At 42.1% G+C, this 24,099-nt stretch overlaps 1 protein-coding gene across 1 annotated transcript in view; it reads left to right on the top strand.

The window, feature by feature from the left end:
- The window catches only part of LOC126413175 (uncharacterized), a 44,174-nt gene extending 21,295 nt beyond the window's left edge, over positions 1-22,879 (top strand). Inside the window, exons 4-7 of the mRNA XM_050083070.1 lie at positions 3,989-4,297; positions 6,926-7,153; positions 19,468-19,633; positions 22,749-22,879. Coding sequence (XP_049939027.1) covers positions 3,989-4,297; positions 6,926-7,153; positions 19,468-19,633; positions 22,749-22,879 — 834 coding nt within the window. The remainder of the gene's footprint in view (positions 1-3,988; positions 4,298-6,925; positions 7,154-19,467; positions 19,634-22,748) is intronic.
- The last annotated feature ends 1,220 nt before the right edge of the window (positions 22,880-24,099 follow it).

The raw sequence follows: 24,099 nt of genomic DNA, 5'->3' as shown, positions 1-24,099 counted from the left end.
CGTCGAAAACGACAAGTTCACAGTGCGAGGAGCAACAGAACGACGTTCTTGACAACATTTGACATTAACTACGATATGCACACACTATCACACTTCATTCAACATGTAAACGTTACTACAGTTATTCGGATTACGTTCTGACATGTTCGATACGTCTGCCATCATTTGCGATGATGTGGCGCAGATGGAAAGCGAAATTCTGCGTGGGTCGCTGAAGTGTCGGAACATCGATGCAGTCGATGACCTTCTGAATAGTTGTTTTCAGCTCAGCATTGGCTTTGGGGTTATTGCCTACACCTTGTCTTTAACGTAGCCCCACAAAAAGGAGTCGATGTGTCCAGATCGTGAGAATATGGCTGTCAATCGAGGCCCACGCCAGTGGCCTCTGGCTACCCCAGAGCCAGAATGCGGTCCCCAAGGTGCTCCTCCAGGACATCAAACACTGTCCTGCTTCGATGGCGTCGAGATTGCATGAACCACATCTTACCGAAATCAGGGTCACTTTTGATAATTTGGATGAAATCATCTTCCGAAACCTTTACTTACCGTTCGGTAGTCACCGTGCCATCAAGGAATATCGCACCGATTATTCCGTGACTGGACATTACACGCCAAACAGTATCCCGGTGAGGCGAAGAGACTTCTCGATTGCGAAATGCGGATTCTCAGTGCCCCAAAATGCGCCACGAACTCATCCAAATGAAAGTGGGCTTCGTTGGTAAACCAAACCATATATACTATACTAATTCCCATCATGCCCCGCAGTCAACTATGCAATTTCAAAGTCCTAATGCAACCGTTCAGAAGTTATGACAATTTTATTTTATATAGTTCAATAATTGTCACCCTGCATGTGTTATGTTCGTTGGTGTATATCATGGCTTCAGGAACATCTTTACAACGTAGTGTTGCTATGAAAATTAATTATGTTTGTCGAATAAAATATATTTTGTTACTTTACAGTCTGAGCACGCTACTTTTAGATTAACTGACTGTTTAATAGTTAAATATGGAAAATGTTGGTTTCTTGTTCGTGTTATACAGTGATCTGTGGTAAAACAATTCGTCTGGTATTGTATTATCAGCTCAAATCAGTACATAAGTCGTACATAGTACACTACAGCGTCATTTATTCTGAAACAACCATACGTCTTTTCTGTCTGAAATTTCGTCCATGTACAAGGGATTACAAAGAATGAAACGACGACGTCAAATATTAGATGCTCTGTATCTCGATTACTACTAATTGCAGTTAAGTCCTTGTTTCAGACAACGCCTCAGTTGCGCTACCGGCAAGGACACCGGACCGATTCTCATTGCCTTTACTACTCTTTCACTCTTTCGTTTCTCTACCCACCCCTGGCCTCTGCCCTCTTATGATTGGCTGTCTCATAAGACACCTTGAAGGGCTGTCATTGGTTATTCTGTTCCCCGCTGAGCCCACTGCCTATTTTGCTGTTTCGAGATGCATTTTCCGGTATAACAGTGGCCTGGGAACCACAGCTTTTACTGTCCACGGGAAAGCAACATTCGGCATCCGGCTAAACACATCCATCCAGGGTTGGCAAAACATCGTCGGAGTTCCCAGACTCGCCATGGTTCCACAGTGACTCTTCTGGGAACGGCCCAACCTGGCCGCGTTCGGCTTTTAGATGCTCCCGAGAGACCTCCGTCCTATTTCTGCAAAACAGTGTCTGTGTTCCCAGAGCCGCTATGTACCATAGCGACTCCAGGGGTCGCAAGGCGTCTTGACAAACATTTCCGAGGGTGGGAAAAATTCTCTGTGTCGAGCCTTCATAGGGCCCTCGTCACCTTCTCCAACGCAGGAAACCACTATCCAGCCAGCCACTCACCTCGCTTCCGAAGCAGCAAGCTTCCCACCTGTTCCATTTGATTAAGGCATGACCAATATCGAGGCTGAGTTTATTTCCAACCCGCAGTCTCACTAAATGCTCCGTCACAACTGGAATGTTCAAACACGATAGTTCCTTTCTGTCATTCTGCCACGTCTCCTCAGTGACAGAGCACTGTTTTGATAAACGAACGCACCATTTCTTCACTTCACTGCCATGACTTACTTCAGTAGTGGAAAGTCACTTACCCAGCGATGGTACCAGTTCTTTAGTGTCTGTTGTTCTCCTGGCCTTTCAACCGAGAATTTACTTTCAAAACATTTTCTTAAGAATTTACTTTATTTACTAGCGATTCATCAAGAACATTAACACATTTAATCGTACTGTGTGAGAGTGGAAGTAGTTGCCAGTGGGTAACTGATGAAAACAAATTCAATTTCTTTCAACAAATGGAAATTTTATTCCTAAAAGCCACCTTTTTTTTAAACAGATTTAAAATTATACTCAGAAAGCACCCTCAAAATATCAAGTTACAATTTTATTCAGAGGCAGAAAGAACAAATATTGACAGTATGAGCTTTCGGGCTGAGAACCTTGTCGCTGCCTTTTGACACGGCCGTAGTCACGACCGCTCACAACAACCTCTGAAAGACTAAACTGGTGCAAATCTGCAACACACCACATTACTTTAAACTAAAAATGTTAACAACTCACACAAGCACATAAACTATGCACCGCGTAGGAGGGATGGAAATGGTGCAAAACACTAACATTAAAAAAAAATTAACTTGCCACCGAAGGTGCAACTTGATTAAAAAAAAGCTCTTACGCTGGAAGGGTGGCAACTTTATATACTAAAATGACCATTTAAATAAAAAACCCATGAAATGCAGTCTTAAATAAAATATACAAACATGCTCTACATTACACATATACCGCCTCTCAAGATGATAGGCAAGATAAAAACATATTTCAGGAATTCGGCCGTTACACTTCAAGCAATAAATTCGTTAACACCGAATCCGACAAGCATGACAGAGGCAGCTATTAACGTACGGCAGACCGACCGACGGACAGACTGACAGTAACTGCCTAACAAATGCGCACGAGAGACAAACGAGCAAGCTGGGGACGAGGGACTGACCAAGAAAACAAGTAGAATTTAACAAGTAAATGATACAACACATCACGAATCACTTAACTTGTAATAAGTGCGATGTCTGGCGAAGACCTGGCGCAGCACCCCGAAAACGCTCTCCCGAACCGTCCGCTGCCAGCCGCTTCAACGGACGCAGGAAGGCGCGTCGATCTCCCGTCTCACGGCGTCGCAGCTCGCGCTGGCCAGACCGATGTCGTGGGTTGACTCCTGTTGCTCTCGTGTCGGCCGCGATGCCACTACCCCTCGCTATACGGCGCGGTCCATTGGACTCATGTGGCGGACAAGTCATCTTGTGTCCCAGTGCGCGATCGACCAACCGATCGATTCAACCGCCAATGACCATTGCCTGAACAAACTCGAGCAGACTGGCGGCCTAACACATACTAGCACTCCGGACGAGAGACAGGCAATGACTGCCCCACACTGACCCGGCCGACCAACTGACCAGAGTCGCCACTAGCGAGCTCATAGCGCCCCTTAAATGCACGTGAACAGGCTACCTTTCCCCATTCCCACCAGAGGGAGAAACCAAATATGCGATTGCCACCGCCAGAAACGGAGGGCGACTGCTTCACATTACGCGTTGCGGCGCGCTCTTCGAAACTGCAATTTTACCACGGCTCAGCCTTCAGTACGAATATCTGGTAGAGATCTCCCCGTTAATTTATTGTGAAAGTCTCTTCAACTGTGCGTAGCAACTGCAGTTTACCTCCATTTGAAATTATTTACTCATTCCGTCTATACAATTCTATCCGCCGCAAGTCCCTCCACTACCAAATTCATAATTCCTTGACGCCTCAATGTGTGTCCTTTGAACTGATCTTTTCCTTGGGTTGTCCCATAAATTTCTTTTTTCACAATTCGATTCAGTGGTTTCTCGTTACACCAACTAGAGGACTCCAAAGCGACCAGTAAGTTGTTTAGGGTGAGTGACCGATATTTTGTCTGGTGAGATAAAGTGATTATTACTTTTAAGACCGACGCGATAGTTACGTCGTATTTCACGGAACATTGGCTGCAGGTGGTGGGCACCCTGATGGCGCCCTTCCTGGGCGTGAAGCTGCTGAGGATGAGCCCGCAGCCGGACCTGACGCCGCTGCGCCTCATCGTCTTCGGCGGCTCGGCGCTGGACCGCGTCACCCAGGCCCAGCTGCAGGCCAAGTTCAAGCTGGCGGCCACCCAGATGTACGGCATGACGGAGCTGCTCATGACCCTCTCCTCCGAAAGCACCAAGCCCTCACCTTTCGGCTCCGTCGGCCTCCCGCAACCCAACGTCGAGGTCAAGGTAAGAAAGAAATGATCGAACTGTGCGCTATCTTAGATTTGTCAGTCTGTAGCAAGCGTGCTAATATGCATACGGGAGGCAGTTATTAAGTTTCAATGACCACCTTGAACGTATCAAGCTGTGGCCGCGAAGTTGATGACAATGATAACTCTTTTCTTCATACGAACTTTCCACTGAGACTTGCCTGTATTACTAAACGACAAAATCGGTCTCCGCACCATCTGGTCCCACTTACAGGTCTCCCATCTCGCGGCTTCCAAGAACAACGGAAACCTGTACTGAGTAATTAAATAAATTTAAAATTATCTCACGTTAAAGTTTTTAAGTCGAGCATTAAAGTTAGAAACAGTGTATATAACGCGAGGAATCGTAAATCCCGACACGCAAATTGTGGTGTCACCGCCAGACACCGCACTTGCTAGGTGGTAGCCTTTAAATCGGCCGCGGTCCGTTAGTATACTTCGGACCCGCGTGTCGCCACTATCAGTGATTGCAGACCGAGCGCCGCCACACGGCAGGTCTAGTCTAGAGAGACTCCCTAGCACTCGCCCCAGTTGTACAGCCGACTTTGCTAGCGATGGTTCACTGACTACTTACGCTCTCATTTGCAGAGACGACAGTTTAGCATAGCCTTCAGCTACGTCATTTGCTACGACCTAGCAAGGCGTCATATTCAGTTACTATAATTACTTCAAGAATGTCTTCTGAACAGATAATATTGTGAATCATGTACCGTCAAGAGCGACGTTCAACATTAACGGATTAAAGTTAAGTTGTTGTTGTTTTTGTTTGGGGAAGGAGACCATACAGCGAGGTCATCGGTCTCATCGGATTAGGGAAGGATGGGAAAGAAGTTGGCCGTGCCGTTTCAAAGGAACCATCCCGGCATTTGCCGGGAGCGATTTAGGGAAATCACGGAAAACCTAAATCAGGATGGCCGGACGCGGTGTTGAACCGTCGTCCTCCCGAATGCGAGTCCAGTTCCAAAAAACTTTACACATAATTTGGAACCTTTTCGAAACCTTTTCTCATGTTATCCTCCATCAAATAATGGAAGGAAATAAGTTATTCTTTATTACATTTCTGCTGTCCATGCAGTATAACTTCAGCTTCACGCATGACCTTTTAATTTATTATTTCTTTACTACTAACTGTGTTCGCAACACATTTTACATGCATTGTCCACCAATACGGTTAAGTGAATCTGCAAAATTATATCACGCTTAAAGAAAAACAGATTGGTGGCAGGGGAATGAATACGTTTATTGACACGTTTCGCCCTTCTGGGATGTCATCATAAAATTTTAATATGCTGCAGTTTTCAATATACTGAAAATTTTCTGATGATGTCCCATAAGTGTTAAGCACGCAATGAACGTATTGTTTCCCTGCACCCAACACTGTTTTTCTTTCGGAATACTATCCGCGGTCGCTGCACCAGGTACGTCATGGAGTGGGAAGAATTGTGGATTATATCATTGTACGACTCATGGATCAAGATATATGACGTCATAAATGTTGAGATGAGTGAAAATTAACTTTTCTTACAATGGTGCTGTTTAATAAAAAGGTGTGTGAAAGCGTATGGGGCTTAAGTGCTAAGGTCGTCAGTCCCTAAGCTTACACACTACTTAATCTAAATTATCCTAAGGACAAACACACACACCCATGCCCGAGGGAGGACTCGAAGCTCCGTCGGCACCAGCCGCACAGTCCATGACTGCACCGCCTGAGACCGCTCGGCTAATACCGCGCGGCGCTGTTTTATACATGGGTGTTGGATTCTTCAAAGTACTGCTATTCGGGGTGTGTTTACTGACTTTTCCTAACGTTGGATGAAGTGCTGGAAACCTTGGTTGTAGAAGACTGTATTTTGGCCGTTCGGGAAATCCTCCTCCAAAGAAACAGCATGTGTGACAGTGTACTGTCCAGAATGAAGTGGGGAGTTTTTGTGGAGAGAAACCACACCTTTCGTCAGCTTTCTGCAGCGCTTCTTCTTGACACCCTTCCGTAACCTCGTCAGATGATTTCGGTAGTTTGATCCTGTGACGGTTTTCCCGTTACGAGAGTAGTCTGTCAGCAGCATGTCACGACATATACTTTTCCCGACATAGATTGGGTCTTCGCCTTTCCCGTGTTCGTGAATTCCAATGATACCAGCGACTGCTTTGTTCCTTTATCTCGGGGCCATATTGATACACCCAGCTGTCGACCAAGGCGTTTAGCCCCCCAAGGACGCGTGCAGCGACGCTCCACACCTGCTGTGTCGGCAGGCTGTGAGTGTTTGCGGAAGCCATTCTGGGTGACAACCTTTGTCATATACACGATGTCTCCGAAGACACTGAAAACTGATCCTCCGAGTTGGTGTCATTTGTGCAACATAATCTGACGGCTGGAAGGCACATGCTGATATTATGACACATTTAGAGCCAGTTATTAGTCTTTCATCGAGGTTGATTTCTTCTTAATATCTGTCTTGCCATACGTGCACATTTATCTTCTTAATTATTTGTGAGTAATGCGTTCTCGCCAAGTCGTAAATGTTAACACGACTGAAAATTCCTCCCTGTGACACACGAGACGTTGCCCTTGATAGCAGAGCTCATAAATTGTGCGTACCCTTTGCAGGTGGTGGACACAGAGTCTGGCCACGCCCTGGGTCCGAATCAGGACGGAGAACTCTGCTTCAGGGCCCCAACGGTTACGCGCGGCTACTACAACGACCCCGTCGCAACGGCTGCAGCAATCGACGCCGACGGCTGGTTCCACACGGGCGATGTCGGCTACTACGACGACGCGGGCCACTTCTACATCACAGACCGCATCAAGGACTTCGTCAAGTACAAGGGGCACCACGTGAGTATTTTATTTTTTATTTACACGTCAAGTTCCATAGAATCAAATTGAGGAGCAAATCTCCAAGCTCATGGAACCTGTCAGTCCATGTAATTACAACATAAAAGTAATCACAGTTAAAAATAAATGTTCATGAACCTGAAAAAAGTCAGTCCATAAGTTTAAGTAAACGTTATCAGCAATACAATAAGAAAGAGCTTAATTTTTCAAGGAACTCATCGACAGAATAGAAGGAGTGACCCATGAGGAAACTCTTCAGTTTCGATTTGAAAGCGCGTGGATTACTGCTAAGATTTTTGAATTCGAGTGGCAGCTTATTGAAAATAGATGCAGCAGTATGCTGCACACCTTTTTGCACAAGAGTTAAGGAAGTCTGATCCAAATGCAGGTTTGATTTCTGCCGAGTATTAACCGAGTGAAAGCTGCTTATTCTTTGGAATAAGCTAGAATAAGCTAATATTGTTAACAAGAAAAGACAGTAATATATATATATATTGAGATGCCAATGTCAAAATACCCAGACTCGTGAACAGAGGTCGACAAGAGGTTCGGGAACTCACACGACTTATTGCCCGAACCGCCCATTTCTGAGCCAAAAGTATCTTTGTATAATGGGAAGAGTTACCCCAAAATATAATACCATAAGACATAAGCGAATGAAAATAAGCAAAGTAGACTAATATTCATGTCGAAGTATCACTCACTTCTGATACCATTCGAATAGTAAAAATGGCAGTATTAAGTCTTTGAACAAAATGCTGAACGTGGGCTTTCCACGACAGTTTACTATCCATCTGAACACCTAGAAATTTGAACTGTTCAGTTTCACTAATCATGTGCCCGTTCTGTGAAATTAAAATGTCAGGTTTTATTGAATTGTGTGTTAGAAACTGTAAAAACTGAGTCTTACTGTGATTTAACGTTAGTTTATTTTGTAGAAGGCATGAACTGAGGTCATGTACTGCACTATTTGAAACCGAGCCAATGTTGCACACAACATCCTTTACTACCAAGCTATTGTCGTCAGCAAACAGAAATATTTTAGAGTTATGCGTAATAGTAGAGGGCATATCATTTATATAAATAAGGAACAGGAGTGGCCCCAACACTGATCCCTGGGGCACCTCCCCACTTGACAGTACCCCACTCAGATCCCACATCACACCCGTTATCAACATTGTGAATAATGACCTTTCGCTGCCTGTTGCTAAAGTAAGAGGTGATCCAACTGTGAGCTACTCCCCGTATTCCGTAATTGTCCTACTTCTGGAGCAATATCTTGTGATCAACACAATCAAATGCCTTAGTTAAATCAAAAAATACGCCAAGCGTTCGAAACTTTTTGTTTAGCCCATCCAGTACCTCACAGAGAAAAGAGAATATAGCATTTTCAGTTGTTAAACGACTTCTAAAGCCGAACGGTACATTTGATAGCAAATCATATGATATAAAAGATCAATTATCCTTACATACACAGCCTCTTCAATAACTTTTGCAAACACTGATGGCATAGAAATAGGTCTGAAATTATCTACTTTATCCGTTTCTCCCTTTTTATAAAGCGGCTTTACTACTGAGTACTTTAATCGTTCAGGAAACTGACCATTCCTAAAGGAAAAATTACAGATATGGCTAAATACAGGGCTAACATGTGCAGCACAGTACTTTAATATTCTGCTAGACACTCCATCATAACCATGAGAGTCCTTAGTCTTCATTGATTTAATTATTGACTCAATCTCTCTCTTGTCTGTATCACATTTGCTACAGGAAATCGTAGAGAAGACTAGGGCCAATTGGCGTAGATTTTCGTTTCTGATTTTTCTATTGCTTCGTGCAGTTCTAGGGGAGATTCTGTTGTATGTGGCTAAAAATTCACATTGGACACATTGAGTAAATACGTGTCTAGGTAACCCAAAAAATACTTTACGTACAAGTTTGCATCTATGCCAACTAACCCTAGGTGCTGTATTAGCTGTCATACCTCAAGGACGCGAGTTGAGAAAATCTGGTACACGTAGGGATAATTTACCGACCGAGGTGACGCAATGATTAGCACACTGGCCTCGCATTCTGGAGGATTACCGTCCAAACCCGCGTCCGGCAATTCTGATTTACGTTTCCCGTGATGTCCATAAATCACTTCAGGCAAATGTCGTGTCGAAGTATCACTCACTTCTGATACCATTCGAATAGTAAAAATGGCAGTATTAAGTCTTTGAACAAAATGCTGAACGTGGGCTTTCCACGACAGTTTACTATCCATCTGAACACCTAGAAATTTGAACTGTTCAGTTTCAGTTTTGACAGGGCACGGCGGACTTCCTTCCCCATCCTTCCCTCATCCGATGGGACTGATGACCAACCTCGCTGTCTGGTCCCCTAACCCCTCCATGTCAACCAACCATAAGGTACATAGAAAGAACACAGAAATTTTCGACGAAAAATATTTTATTTTATCAAAACTTAGGGTAGCCTCCTTTTCAATAAATTATCCAAAAAATAAATTCCTCGTGAAGATATAGCATTTGAACAAAAATTAAGTCTGCTTCAATGTGCAAGCAGCAGTACGAACGCAAATATGAGAACAAACAATTAATGTGGCAAGAAAAATAAATTCTGATAATTACTATAACTACCTATATTTATTGAAATAGAGTAGATGTATGTTGTAAATCAACCACAAACGCGGGAGTGTGGCACTCGTACATGTGAGCAGATGGGTTGAACTTCTTCACAGCTTTTCTGTCGTTGTATCTGATTGTGTTATCCTCGTCTGCTGTCTCCAGTTTTGCCCTCTTTGACCTTGATAGGTACACGAATCTCGACGTCGTTTAAACTCTCTTCTTAGGTACTGGCGGGGATGGGACTTCACCCAAACAAAATCATTTACCTGGTTCTAGTTGAGAAAGAAGCCCTTGAGGCTACGAAGAATTCATTGGTGTCTTGTTCGATGTGACCTGTTGAAATCTCATTCATGGGGACTGTCGAATAAGAACCCTCACCTTCGTTTAGGCAGGAGGCTGACAGTGAAACTCTCCACCATGGAGCGTTTCTTCAGCCTCTGAAATGCCATTAAAGAAGGCCAAGCTGTCGTCATCACCGGCATAGTTAATATCTGCCTCGCCGTCATCGTTCAGATCAATGTTTTCTGGGAAGTTTTTTTTTTCCAGCCATGGGTGAATTGCTGTTGTGGCCTGGATTTAGGAAAAGACTAATTTCTTCAATGGTGATGTGTATTATTTATTCATTTTTACAGAAAATGTTTCTTTTTCAATGAACAGTAATGGAGTGTTTAGTTGGCATGTGTGTGGGACAAGTTGTCATACGTATTCCAACCGACCCCACACCTATATATGCCAACTAGCCACACGGCGATGTCAAAAACGAAATGGATACCACACAGCCCGCAACAACACAAACGAAAGATTATGATGCATGCATGCAACAACAGTTAGCCTCTCTTTTGAAAATCGTTGTCAGGAGCTCCTCAATCCGATCAGAACAAGAAAATTTACGATGAACAATTTATTCACCAGTGAGAAAAACGATTCAACAGGGGTCCTTCCGTCATGACGCTTCCAAGCAGACTGAACTTACGGCGGCAGTTGCACCTTTACATACACTCCCCACTAGCAGGGTGGCAGCACCCTAATTCCACGATGGCAGGAAGCAAAAGTTGTGTGCCAAGTAGCCCCTTACGCGAACTAACCCAGGTCTTCTCTACATTAAGCTCTTTTGAAATGCTCAATGGCACTGATGGTAAATAACTCACCCAACAAAATATTAGTCACTACCTTAAAAAGAGACCTTTGGAGAGCTGTAGGGGGTGTAGAACTAATGCCAGGAGTCCGTGTGACACTCCACCTCTTCCTTAAGCCACAACCTTATACAGGATTGTCTGCGCCAGCCAGCTATATGGAGTCAGTGCACAGAGATGGCTCGACGTGGAGACCTGACAGAATGGCCGAAGGCAGCTGTCTTTCTGGAAGTTTCCATCAACACACGTTGAATGAAGTTGTCCGATTCGTTGGTGCATCAACGCTGACTATCACTCTGTCTACCACTGATATCCGTGTAGTGGAGCGTACGAACACCAGTCCTGACTGACACGGACAAGAACTAGTGTAACGGCTCGTCAATGACATTCGGTATTAAACCTGAAAGGAACTGCTGCTGCCGGTACATGAAAGTCCGATTCAGAAAGTTTCCACTCCAATCACTAAACACATGGCATGAAATGGACATCTGAAATCTCGTACCTCGCAGAAGGCCGCTACTCATAGGGGCACATGGAGCTGCACGTCTTCGATGGGTCCCTCAACACACAAATTGGAGAAAAGCTTATTGAAAACTTGCATTGTGGTCAGAAGAAATGCCACTTTGCCCCTTCTTAAATGACGCAAGGCGTCGTGTGTATACCGACTGCCCTTAGTCGCAGAGCACTTGACCTCGAGGTTCTGGACTTCCGGACAACTGTCCTTCATTTAGCCGCAAGGAGCTGGATATTTTTATGACCCTGACACAAAGAAATTGTAGAATAAATCTGGTCGTGGCTTACCGATTGCACTTCCTAGACTGGTAGTTGAAGGAACGTCTAGGGATACCGGCACTGATGATTGTCGTGAAGCGTAGCGAGCGTATTACGAAATGAGGGGCTACACTATTCGCTTAGGTCAGGGCTACCCAGCATTTTTTACCTACGTTCACTAGTTGGGTGGTAGGGACGAGTTAGACTACCATTGGCTTAGGACAAAAGGTCGCTCACGGAACATCGATAAATGAAATTTTTATCATTTATGCAGTTGATAAACTGTACACTCAACCCAAGCTCTCGTGGTTAAGACACTATGCGTCTGTTTTCAGACTGGTTTCTTTTAACCATCTACGCCCTCTATTTCCAAATCGTACAAATGAAAATTTCTAATCCTAACTTACTGAAACAATAAACAACAAAAAATCAAAGGAAGGAAGCCCTTTCAGTTTATTTATTTTCTACACGATTCCAAAATTTGGCTCCAGGCGATCCGGATGGAACCTTTTGCGTTCGAGATAGTACGTGCTGATTAGGAACTGAAGCTTCGACCGTCGGTTTTTATGGATTTTCCGATTGAGGGTGACTTTTCTTCTGGTCTTGAAGATATTTAACTAAAGTCAGTACACGTTTACCCCTGAGATATCTGAACACGGTGTATGGGAAAAAGAGTTTTTGTTCTGTTTGGAAGTTTGAGCTTGGAATTTATTACGCCGCTGACAATCAATTACTGGAAACTTTGCAACTGTTAAATATCTGGGAGCAGTTTAAGGGGAACGGTCACACAAAACTAGTTGCAAAAAGGCAGATGACAGACCGAGATTCATTTAAAAAATCCCAAGGATATGTAACTTCCTCGCGAAGGAAGTTCAACCGTTCCTTGATTATGCCTCAGGTGTCTGGGATACTTACCAGTTAGCACCGATAGACGAGACAGAAAAGATGGAAGGGAGAGCCTCGTGATTAGCCACAGGTTCATTAGTAAGAGTGACAGCGCCAAGGAGACGTTCAAGTGACTTGTTTCAGACACTGCAAGGGAGGCGTTGCGCATAATGAAGAGTTTCACTGTCAAAATCTCAAGAACAAAAGCTCCAAGAACAATCAAGCAATGTATTGCTTCTTGCACAATCATTGCGCGAAAAAGTCAGAAACATTCGTTCATATCTGGACGTTCTGTGCCCAGCATTTGTGAATGGGAAAGAAGAAGTGGTAATCTGCATAGGTATACTAACTGTTCAAAAATGTTTCAAATGGCTCTGAGCACTATGGGACTTAACTTCTGAGGTCAACAGTCCCCTAGAACTTAGAGCTAACTTAAACCTAACCAACCTAAGGACATCACACACACCCATGCCCGAGGCAGGATTCGAACCTGCGACTACTAGCTGTTCTTCGGCTTTGTACGAAACTTGTGGAGAAAAGGTGTAGATGTTACAGAAAGACAGACACAAGAACAACAAAAAAGATGAAAAAATCACAAAATTTCGAAAGCTCACACTCCAAATCGAGCCAAGAGACATATTACTTCCTTCAACTTACATAATAACCAAGAGTCTACAGTTAAAGAAATCTATACTATCCACTAGCAGAAGAGGAAGTACATAATACACCCACCACCACATAGTACGTTGACGTGTGGTATAAAGATGCATATTACATTTACGATTTTCAAAATTATTTTACAGCACAGCTATTAACGCAGTTAGTATGTCCAGAAACTATGATATCATTCACTATTTCTGATAAGCGAACGTACTTCATCCAATTTCTCAGCGGGTAGAGTGGGCTGCTCACATTGTGGGCAGTCAAACATTATCGAGAAAGTGGAAAACAATTCTTTTTGCTTAAGTAATGTTTCACGCGTATTAGTTACAGCGAGGAATATTGAGTGGAAGAGAATGAGATCTGTGACATATATGCGGTATTTAATTACAGGTGACGGAGATAGAAAATTGGTGATTGATGAGGAGAGTTCATCATTTCTTTTAAAGATACACGCCGAAGTCACACGCACTCCTCTCGGTTTTCGTATCTAATTAAAACCTCTCATACCAGCTCATAAGTTCCCAGACCCGTTCACACAGTTCAAAAACTGTCACCTAAACTACGCCTTCTGTAAAGACAATCCTAACATTTCAATGCGTTGTGTGAACACGACAAAATGTACCACAACAGCACATTTATCCATGTTTTACAGTAGATTTCTGAAACAATAAGCACAGTTAGCACATGTGGTTTTACAAATAGTGTCTGGAACGCAAAATTAAATCATACTGTATAACATTCTCTGTTTTCAGCATTTAGTTTATAATCTTATAGTATCATCCTCATTTAAAATCATATCCTGCTGCGTTGCCTATATGATCACATATCACCTGCTTTCCATCTCCAAATACTCCACAGAATTTTCCATGGCAGTTTTCATCACCTCCTTCTTCCACACTGTGTAGTAACCTATGAAACTTGCCCATCATTTCAACAGTTATCTGTCCCCACTTTGTATCGCAAAGGAAAATTTCCGTACTTCTTGAGTGCCTCGTTGAAATGTTATCTATTTTCTAACACCTACATCTTACTCAATATCGCCGGCTGGGGTGGCCGAGCGGTTCCTGGCGCTTCAGTCTGGAACTGTGCGATCGCTACGGTCGCGGGTTCAAATCCTGCCTCGGGCATGGATGTGTGTGATGTCCTTAGGTTAGTTAGATTTAAGTAGTTCTATGTTCTAGGGGACTGATGACCTCAGATGTTAAGTCCCATAGTGCTCAGAGCCATTTGAACCATTTTTACTCAATATCTCTTTACTCTACGCATATTCACTGTTCTTAATATAAAATTTTCTCCAATTTCCTATTCGATTCAGAGCCCTGTCCAAAACGAACTACTAAGAAACATATTATCATTATGTAACGCATGCCACCACGATTGTTTTTAATTTAAAAGCTGAAGAGTGGAAATCAGGCTGCTGCCAGCCCACCAACAGTATGAACAGAAAGTAAAAAAATACCCTCACAGGAGACGTAGATAATTTGCGTGAGAAGGTTCCGAGTCTTATCCCTATGACTGCATATTGCAGGTGCATCTGACTTGTAGGATCTCTATTTTCGTCATACTTGTAGTCTTTAGAGATCCGTGTCTAGACATCAGTCTCCTACAGCAGAACGACGCAGTTCTAAACACAGGAAAAACCTACAGAATACTGTCTGTAAAAATTTTCAGATTTACAAGCAAGATCAAGTGTAAAACGTTTCAAATATATTGACGGGGTGGCTGGTAACTGGCTGAGTTGTGTGTATGTGCTAATTTGATTGCTAGACTCTTGCCGGAAGCAACTTGATTTGCTTTTATTTAAATTCTTTATTTGTTATGAAATAAAAATATTAATTGACAAACACTCAATCATATTTTTGATAAATAGATCACTTTAATTTTATAACTCATTGCTTGAAATTAAATCAAAATTTGGTACAGAACACCTTATTATTAAAAGAAAAAAAGTTGTAGTATTTTAAACATAGCTGCGCAACAGCAACGGTTCCACGTAATAGGATTAAAAACAGCCGACCAGTTGCAAAGGATAAAGTAATCTTTACCTAGGTTTCGATAGATTTAAATCTATCTTCTTCAGAAGGCGGCCTGAGGACAATGAACATCGTAATTTATATTAAAAGGTATGAAACATAAGTAAAGAATAGAGTTTAATATATATTAGGAGAATCTTGTATTACAAAATATGAGAAGGATTGCTGGTACTTACAGTATTACATTAACATGGAGTGATATGTCATTGTCGTTTTTACAAACATCTGCATAGCTCCATTAGTCCAAATAAAATATAGCCCTGAGAATAGGGTTTGTCAGACAAATAAAAATAAGTACATGGAAGTTGGAGAGCGCATAAGCGACTGGGTAAAATCGGCCAGTGTAGGAGCACTGCAGCCAGGGCAGGTGGCGCTCAGGTCGCGAACTATGTGCCGATTGGCGTACTGAAGCAACATGTAAAATATCCATATTAATTGCGTCCTTAGATAGAGTGACAATAAATAAAAGGAAAGCATTTAACACTCCCGTTATGACATTGTGGGAGCCTTAGGAACAATAACGTAGATACATACGTCAAAAAGGCAGGTGGCGCTTACGCCATAAGTTACATGCAGTGGCATATACAGCCAGAATATAAAAGTTATATTATCATATTGTATTTATCAGTAATACTGTTGAGTTTCTGGAAATGAAGAAGTATTTATTTCCTATTTTATTTTTCCCATTTTTGTGCCAAATTCTAATTAATTTTGAATGCTTGAATTTTTCTTGAATTTGGGAATAACAAATATAAAACTTATCCTTCTTATCAAAATATATGATGCTATATTTGTTAATTATCATTTATATGTCTTAATTAATATAGAATATTATCAATATTTTGTTAATTAATATTGGATGGTTAATGCGTAAGTAAAAGTAAAAAAAAAATTGCTCATACCAAAAACTGAACAAGCGATTTTGCAAAATGAGTCACACATTGTGCTTGTGGCGCTTCTACTACTGCACTGAACGACTGAGTTTAACAGAGGGAATTCATCCTTCATTTCCCGAGTGTATCGTAAAAATTTAAAAGTTTTTCTTTCGAGCGAACCAGCTCCTTTAGGAGTCTTGCATAAAAATCCCGTGAAAATGTTAATGCTGCGGCACAATATTGACGCCTGGGGCTCTGAATTTAATATCTGACAGCGTATGAAAAGTTTAACTCGCTACGAAAAGCAAGTTCCGCAGCTCTATGTGTGAGTCAAGAAAATCATTTAATAGTCCGAACCCAAATCAGAATAAAGACTGGCCCTAGCCTCATGGAGCAATCACCAATAAAAAGAAATTTCACACACTGTAGCGTTTTTGTTTTGTATTCTGGTATTTCGGTTGTTACTGGTTTATTTACTGATTGCCATTTTATTTGAAGTTAACTGTTGTCATTTGGATTAAAACGTTGTCGTTTTGCCATTTGGAGATAGTGGAGCTATAGATGTTAGAAAATGGCGTTCCAAGTGGAGAAATCGGAATATTTACGACGTATTCTTTTGTTTGATTTTAATAAAGGAGTGACAGTAGCGGAGGCAGCAAGAAATATTTCTGCCGTGTATGAGGATAGTGCCACTGGATGGTAAGAAAATTGGTTTCTCGTTTTGAGGAGTATCATTTTAACATAGGTGACCCTTCAAGTTCAGGAGGACCTTGGGGGTTTGATGAAAATCGTTTAAGCGAGTTAATCCACAGTAAACAACGTCAGTAATTCTATAACTGGAAAATGATCATTCCATCGTCGTGCGACGTTTAAATCCAATGTGGAAGGTTCAAAAATCGGGTGTATAGGTACCAAATGCTCTAAGTCGAAATCACATGAATCAGCGGGTAGCTATATGTGTATCTCTGCTTGCCCGTGATTTTATTGGCTCGTGAACAACACCGACCATTCCTATTCCGTATCGTTACTGGTGACGAGAAATGGTGTCTTTATGTCAACATAAGGAAAAGAAAGCAACGGCTGAGCCCAAACAAAGAAGCAACTCCACGCACAGAGACATGCGCGCATCCACGAAAGATAGTGTTATCCACCTGATGGAACAGCCATGGTGTGGTGTACTACTAAGTGCTTTGCTTGTCCGAGATATAACCATCATTGCTGACATTTATTGTCAACAACTGAGACGTCCTGCAGACGCAGTCCAGGAACAACGACCAGTAAGACTGCACGAAGTGATGCTACTCCAGCTGACCGGTGTGGCCGAGCGGTTCTAGGCACTTCAGTTTGGAACCGCGCGACCGCTACGGTCGCAGATTCGAATCCTGCCTCGGGCGTGGATGTGTGTGATGTCCTGATCTTGTGGCCTCAAATTTTCACCTTCTCCACTCACTATCGAACAACCTTCAAGGAGCTTTGTTCCGCATCAAAATGCGCTCCGAACATTGGCTCGACTATATCTTCACCTCAAAAGCACGCGATTTCTGCAGTTGCGGAATCGAAAAGTTTCTCCAGCGTTAGCAGTATGTTGTAAACAGTGAAGGAGAGTATATGTATTATTGATAGCTAAAGTCGCTGTTATGTGTGTCTGTGGTGTTTATTAAAGTTATGGAAAAAGGCCATGAACTTATGCACCGACTCTATAAAAAGGCGTCAGTCAGAAATGAACACAAATAAAAAAACAGGCAGATTTGTTAGTTACAATCTACAAGCTTTTTTTCCCGTCAGCAGCGAATTATGGTGACTGTGTTGCTGTCTGTAGTTCTGTGCCTCCCCCTTCCTCGCAGCCGTCATCCAGGTTGTTCTTTCCCCAGTGCGTGAAGATCTTAGGCGACGAATACAAGGGTTGCAACTTAAAAGTGGTTCAAACGGATCTGAGCACTATGGGACTTTTCTGAGGTCATCAGTCCCCTAGAACTTAGAACTACTTAAACCTGACTAACCTAAGGACATCACACACATCCATGCCCGAGGCAGGATTCGAACCAGCGACCGTAGCGGTCGCGCTGTTCCAGACTATAGCGCCTAGAACCGCTCGGCTACTCCAGCTGCTCAACTTAATAGTGGCAACTATTTATTTACAGCTCGTACAAAATAGATACGTGTATCTAAGTTTTACTGACCTTCTGAGTAGCCACCAACATTGTGTATAACCCGTTGCCAGCGATGTGGAAGTCGTAGGATACTCTTAGCAGTGAAAGTTGTGTTGACACTTCGAGCGGCGTGGTCTATTTTCCGACAAATTTGTAACAGTTCTGAAGCGAATGTTGTGAAGTGTTTCCTTCAGTTTAGAAATCGAGTTTAACTAACGAGGGCTTAAGTCAGGGGAGTGCAGTAGGTGGTATAGCACTTAGCAGCCCCATCAGTCAAACAAATCAGTAGCAGCTTGCACTGTACGTGCTTGAGCATTGCCCTGCAAACTGATTGTCAGGTCCTGCAGGAAGTGTCATAACTTCTATCTCTAAGCTGGACGTAGGTTGTGTTCGAAAAATGAACACTTTCTGCAGGACCTGACAATCATTTTGCAAGACAATGCTCAAGCACGTACAGTGCAAGCTATTACTGATTTGTTTGACTAATGGGGCTAAAAAGTGCTATACAACCTACTGCACTCCCCTGACTTAAGCGCTCGTAAGTTCAACTCGATTTCTAAAGTGAAGGAAACACTTCACAGCATTCGTTTCAGAACTGTTACAAATTCGTCTGGCAGTAGACCGCGCCGCTCGAACTGTCGACAGAACTGGCACTGCTAAGAGTATCCTACGATTTCCACATCGCTGGCAACGGGTTATACACAACGCTGGTGGCTACTTTTGAAGGTCAGTAAAACTTTGAAACACGTAAATAAATAGTTGCCACTATTAAAGTTCCAATCCTCGTACCCACATTCGCTTCTTCCCTCTAATTAACTGCAATTACTTATTACAATCATATTTGCATCTAGATCTACATATATTCTTCGTAAACCACTGTATGATGTATGGCAGTGAGTTCCAGGTACCACCAGCCATTTCCTTCAACTATTACACTCGCAGAGAGGAAAGAAACAACTGTCTGTATGCCTCAGTACGAACCCTAATTTCTGTTCTCTAATCTTCGCTGTCTTATAGCGAAACGTACGTTTGCGGCAGTAGCATTGTTCTGCAGCCAGCTGCAAGTGCCTGTTCTCACACTGGACAGCTGTGCAATGTGGAGTCCCGATTAAACAAATAGCTTAGCAAATCTTATGACGAGTACTGACCGCCAGTGGTTGTGTACGTGTTCTTCCAGGTTTCGTCGGTGCTTCTGGAGGGTCTGCTGTACAAGCACCCGGCCGTACTGGAGGCTGCGGTGGTCGGCGTGCCGGACCCTCTGGCTGCAGAGCTGCCCAGGGCCTACGTCGCCCTGAAGTCAGGGGAACAGGTCTCTGCGGAGGAACTGGCAAACTTTGTCAACGGTGGGTAGGCTCACAGTCGCTATAACGTTGTTGCGTCCTCTTTGTTGTCCATCACGCTTGAGTTATAGAATTATGGGTGGCGAGTGCTTTCCATCTTATCTTCATCTAAATCTGACATTGTTTCTGTATAGGCACTATCTTTTGGATATCTTGACTATTTGCGTGTCGTAAGCTTTCTCTCACTGTTAGCAGAAAATAGAGGCCGAATAGGTGGAAAGAGTGCATTGGAGACCTCTACTAGAGTGGCCTGATATCGTGTTTAAAGAAGAATGGGAAGGCGATACGGAACACATACGGGTTCCACCATTAGAGTCAGAGTTTAATATAGCTTTGGAAAACTTGCAAATAAGGCAGAAGGGAAAGATAGCATTTCTTCACAGTTTTGATATCGTTGGGGAAAGTGACAACCTATTCACGCTGATCTTTCGAATCTCTGAAAAGAAAAGAATGTAGATTAGAATGTAGCTTCCTTCCGGCTGTAGGGTCATAAGGGATGGGGCACAAGTTCGGATTAGAGAAGGATTGCGAAGGAAACCGGCTATGCGTTTCAAAGGAACCACCAAATCTATGAGCCTGGGGATATGCCATTAGACTTTCGGAAAACTATAGTCACCGAAATACCGAAGCGCTTGGACCAAAAAGGGTGTAAGACACGGATGTAATCTTTCGCCCGTACTGTTCAGTCTATATATCGAAGAAGCAATGACGGAAATAAAGGAAAAAAAAAGAGTGGCATTAAAATTCAGGGTGAAAGGATATAAAGGATAAGATTCGCTAATGACACTGCTGTCTTCAGTGAAAGTGAAGAAAACTACGGGACGTGTTGAATGAAATCTACAGTCTAATGAATACAGAATATGGATTGAGAGGAAACCGAAGAAGCGCGAATATAATGAGCAGTAGCATAAATGAGGTTAGCGATAAACTTAACATCAACAGTGATGACCACGTAGCACACGAAGTTAAGAGATTCGTGTATTTTGGAAGCAAAATAACACATCGCTACGAAGCAAAGAGGACATAAAAAACAGATTAGCACAGACAAAGACGACATCAGTAGCCAAAATAAATCTACTAATGTGAAACATTGGCCTTAATTTGAGGAAGAAATTTCTGAGAATGTCGGCTTAGAGCACAGCAGGTAGTGGATCAATGACTGTGGAAAAATCAGAAAAGAAAAGAACTGAAGAGTTTGAGTTGTGGTGCTTTAGAAGGATTTTGAAAATTAGATTTAAGGGTAAGATAATTAATGAGGAGGTTTGTGCAGTGACATAAACTCAGCTACACGTAAGTCGTTACAAATACACTCTGTGTTACTACCTCAGCAATTGAAACTTATTTATCTTAGCAGTTAAGAGTCTTTCGAATAATGCAAACATCTGTATGGGAAAGTGTTAAACAGTGACGTGTTTGTCACTGTGCTTTGTGTGCCAGACAACTAAACTTCCAATAAAAATATGAGTAAATACACTAATGAAATGATTTTTAAACACGTAAGTCACTTCATGTACACACTAAAATACCTGTTTCTTTCTGTACAGAATTATATACCTACATAATGTCACTCGCATACACAGCGGGTGCACCCAATCATGCTTCAGATTAATGTAATGTATATGTGACTGGAATGAATCTGATGATTTCGACATACTGTCGAAACGCGTCATGCTAATTAAATGTTAGTAAATGAGTGACTGAAGCAGTAGAAATAATTTCATAAATTTACAAAACAGTCGATCTCCTCAGAACATTCCTTATAAGATGCATAAACTGAAATTCCATGTTAATATGTTTCTCTAGTAGAGCTCTTTTGTTTCGTCATCTACTCCTGTTGTAATCTACTCTTTACCTCTATCTGACTGTATTGCTTCACCGAATTGAGTGGCCTGTCTCTGCCTTCCTTAATAGCATAGTTCCGTCAGTTTTGCTAAATGTTATTCAATTTTATCCCTTGACTCATAACTATTTATCGTTTCTATGTATCTTCTTTGCTTCTTATTTCACTCTGTCTCATCTGTAAGCCAAATTTTGTGCCGAGACACCTATAGGTTTCGTTCAGAAGTGTTTTAAAACTTCAGTCTTCATTATCTTTCGTTAGAAGAAGTATGTAATTTTCTAACTTTAGCGTCATATATAACCCTAGCAATTTTATTTCTGGCCTGAAATGGAACTGGTTTCATTTGACAGTTTTAGTAGTAGCTCTGGTCTGTCATGAATGCTGCAGTTTTTCTTTCGCCTCTCTATGTAACTGCCGTTCGACAACATCTGTTTCTCAAAACTATTCGTCAGACCATGCTTTCTTGTCCTTTCTCCATTTGCGTGCTAATGTTCCTTGGCAGAGGTGAGATTTTTCGAGATGGTTCTTTCTCGTGGATGTTCATTGTACGTGGTGGTAGCCAAACTAGGTAGATGAAGTTGCTTATTGACTTCTGACTAACTTGTATAGGATTAAGACAACTTTCGCCTTGTAGTTTCTCTTTGACTTTCTGTACTCGTGGTTAACGAGGATGATCTTGGGATCATTGTCTTCCACGACCGCTTTTTACATCCTTGGTGCGATGCGTTTTCTGGGAGTTGGGCCATGCTCTAGTGCATATTTTAGTGTCTAACGTTCCGTCTTCATTTGCGGGAGACATCATCCAGAGTCTATGAAGAGCTGATCCGCAGTAGGATTTGGCAAGGATGGGTGACATGACGGTGGCAGATAAATAGTCTGGCAGCTTCAATTTGCTTGAACAGTCAAATAACTACATCTGCATGGCCTCGGAGGGTATCTCCCAAAGTAGGAGAAGAGTCATTAGGCACTAAATTATGCTTTAGAGTAGAGGTTAATTTCTGGAGGCCAATGTCACCATTAATGATGTGTTTTTTGTAACTGTTATCATTCACACTGATACTTATTTGCAAAGTTGTGTGTACGTTCTCTCGAGGGACTCAAACGGACACAGACACATCCGAATGAAAATGCTGTGTTCCAGAAGACAGGTGTTCCTCTTATTTAGAAAGTCTATACCAGCAACACCCCTGTGCGTATGTCAGTGTCTTGCTTTTTGTCTGTTTCATCTAGTTGTGACATTAGCCTCAGAAATCACGAAATGTTTTTCGCTTGCTGCAGCTGAAGTTTCCGACCACAAGAAACTGCGCGGCGGTGTCGTCTTTCTGGAGAAACTTCCAAGGACCTCGACAGGAAAAGTGTGCAAGAGGATCTTGAGGGAACTGGCCAAGAAGGAAGAGAGCGGAAATTAGAAACACTGCATGTCTGTGTGGTGTACTTTGGTGTGTCTCTACTGCACATGTATCTGAGATCTGACACTCGTGGTTGAACCACCAACAGCCCTGACTGTCTACTGGAACTCATAATCGAGCTTATGAAACGGTACTGTGGTGGGCCACAGACCGTATCCGTGGCAGCCACTATTACTGTATGAAAAATGTCATAATACTCTTTGAAGTTAGAAGTGGGCCATACTAGCGCAGGAGACTCATTTTGTTTGTAGTTGCGCATCATTCTTTGATAGTATCGGGCGTTTTGTCATTTTTTATTTATTCGAATTTTATTCGAATATAATTGTTGTTAAACTATGATGTCTTTCCAATATTTTTAGATGCTTCGTTTAGATTTGTATTAATGAGAGCTGAAAGCAGGTTAACTTAACTAAAAGCAACAGAACTCATCTAAAAGTAGAACATTTCATTTATATCATTTTTCTTATGTCGTCAATGATATGAATGAGAACAAGTCACCTTTCCTTGTAGACATAAGTTTCATTTACTTTGTAACCGAAGAATAGCAGTAAAATATATAAGAAACTTCTTATTTGGAAGAAAACGGTAGACGTTCTCACAAAAGTGAATAAGCTCAGGTTAATTGTGAAAAAAAATCTTGCATTTCCTACGAAATTTGTAGTGGACATGATAATCATCAACATATTGTTACAAATGAATAGTAATCACTCATTATTGTTAGTACAACGAATTATTTTGTAAGCGTGGTAGTCATTTACGAATAAAAATATTATTGATAGTCACTTAATGATTTTTTCTTTCCTTTTTGGTACCATTCTTGCAGTTGCCTTTCTGTTGGTCTGATTCTTTTTCTTCGTTTCAGTAAATTTTCAATTCCGTACACAACGCACACAGCAAGATAATCTGTATCACGTGTTACAAAAATCGTCCATTTCTACAAGTATTTCTGTGTCTCACGTTTTACGAAACATATCCATCTCTACCAGTATTTCTGTCCACTGCACATTTCAGTACCAATATGACTACTCTGCTATTGCTGGATGGCCTTAAATACACATTATCTGATGAAAAGTATTCGTACAACTCTTTATAGTGTTTCATTGACCACTAGATGTCACAAAAGGCTAGCCCGCTATTACAAAAGGAGTTGGGGAGTATTGTATTGACAACAGAGAAGCAGTAATAGCACAATGTGTCAGGCGGGAGAGCTTTGTGACTTC

The sequence above is a fragment of the Schistocerca serialis genome, chromosome 7, assembly GCF_023864345.2.
Source record: "Schistocerca serialis cubense isolate TAMUIC-IGC-003099 chromosome 7, iqSchSeri2.2, whole genome shotgun sequence".
NCBI classification, from domain to species: domain Eukaryota; kingdom Metazoa; phylum Arthropoda; class Insecta; order Orthoptera; family Acrididae; genus Schistocerca; species Schistocerca serialis.
Note: the sequence above shows the minus strand (reverse complement) of the source record. Positions and strands in the feature narration are given on the sequence as shown.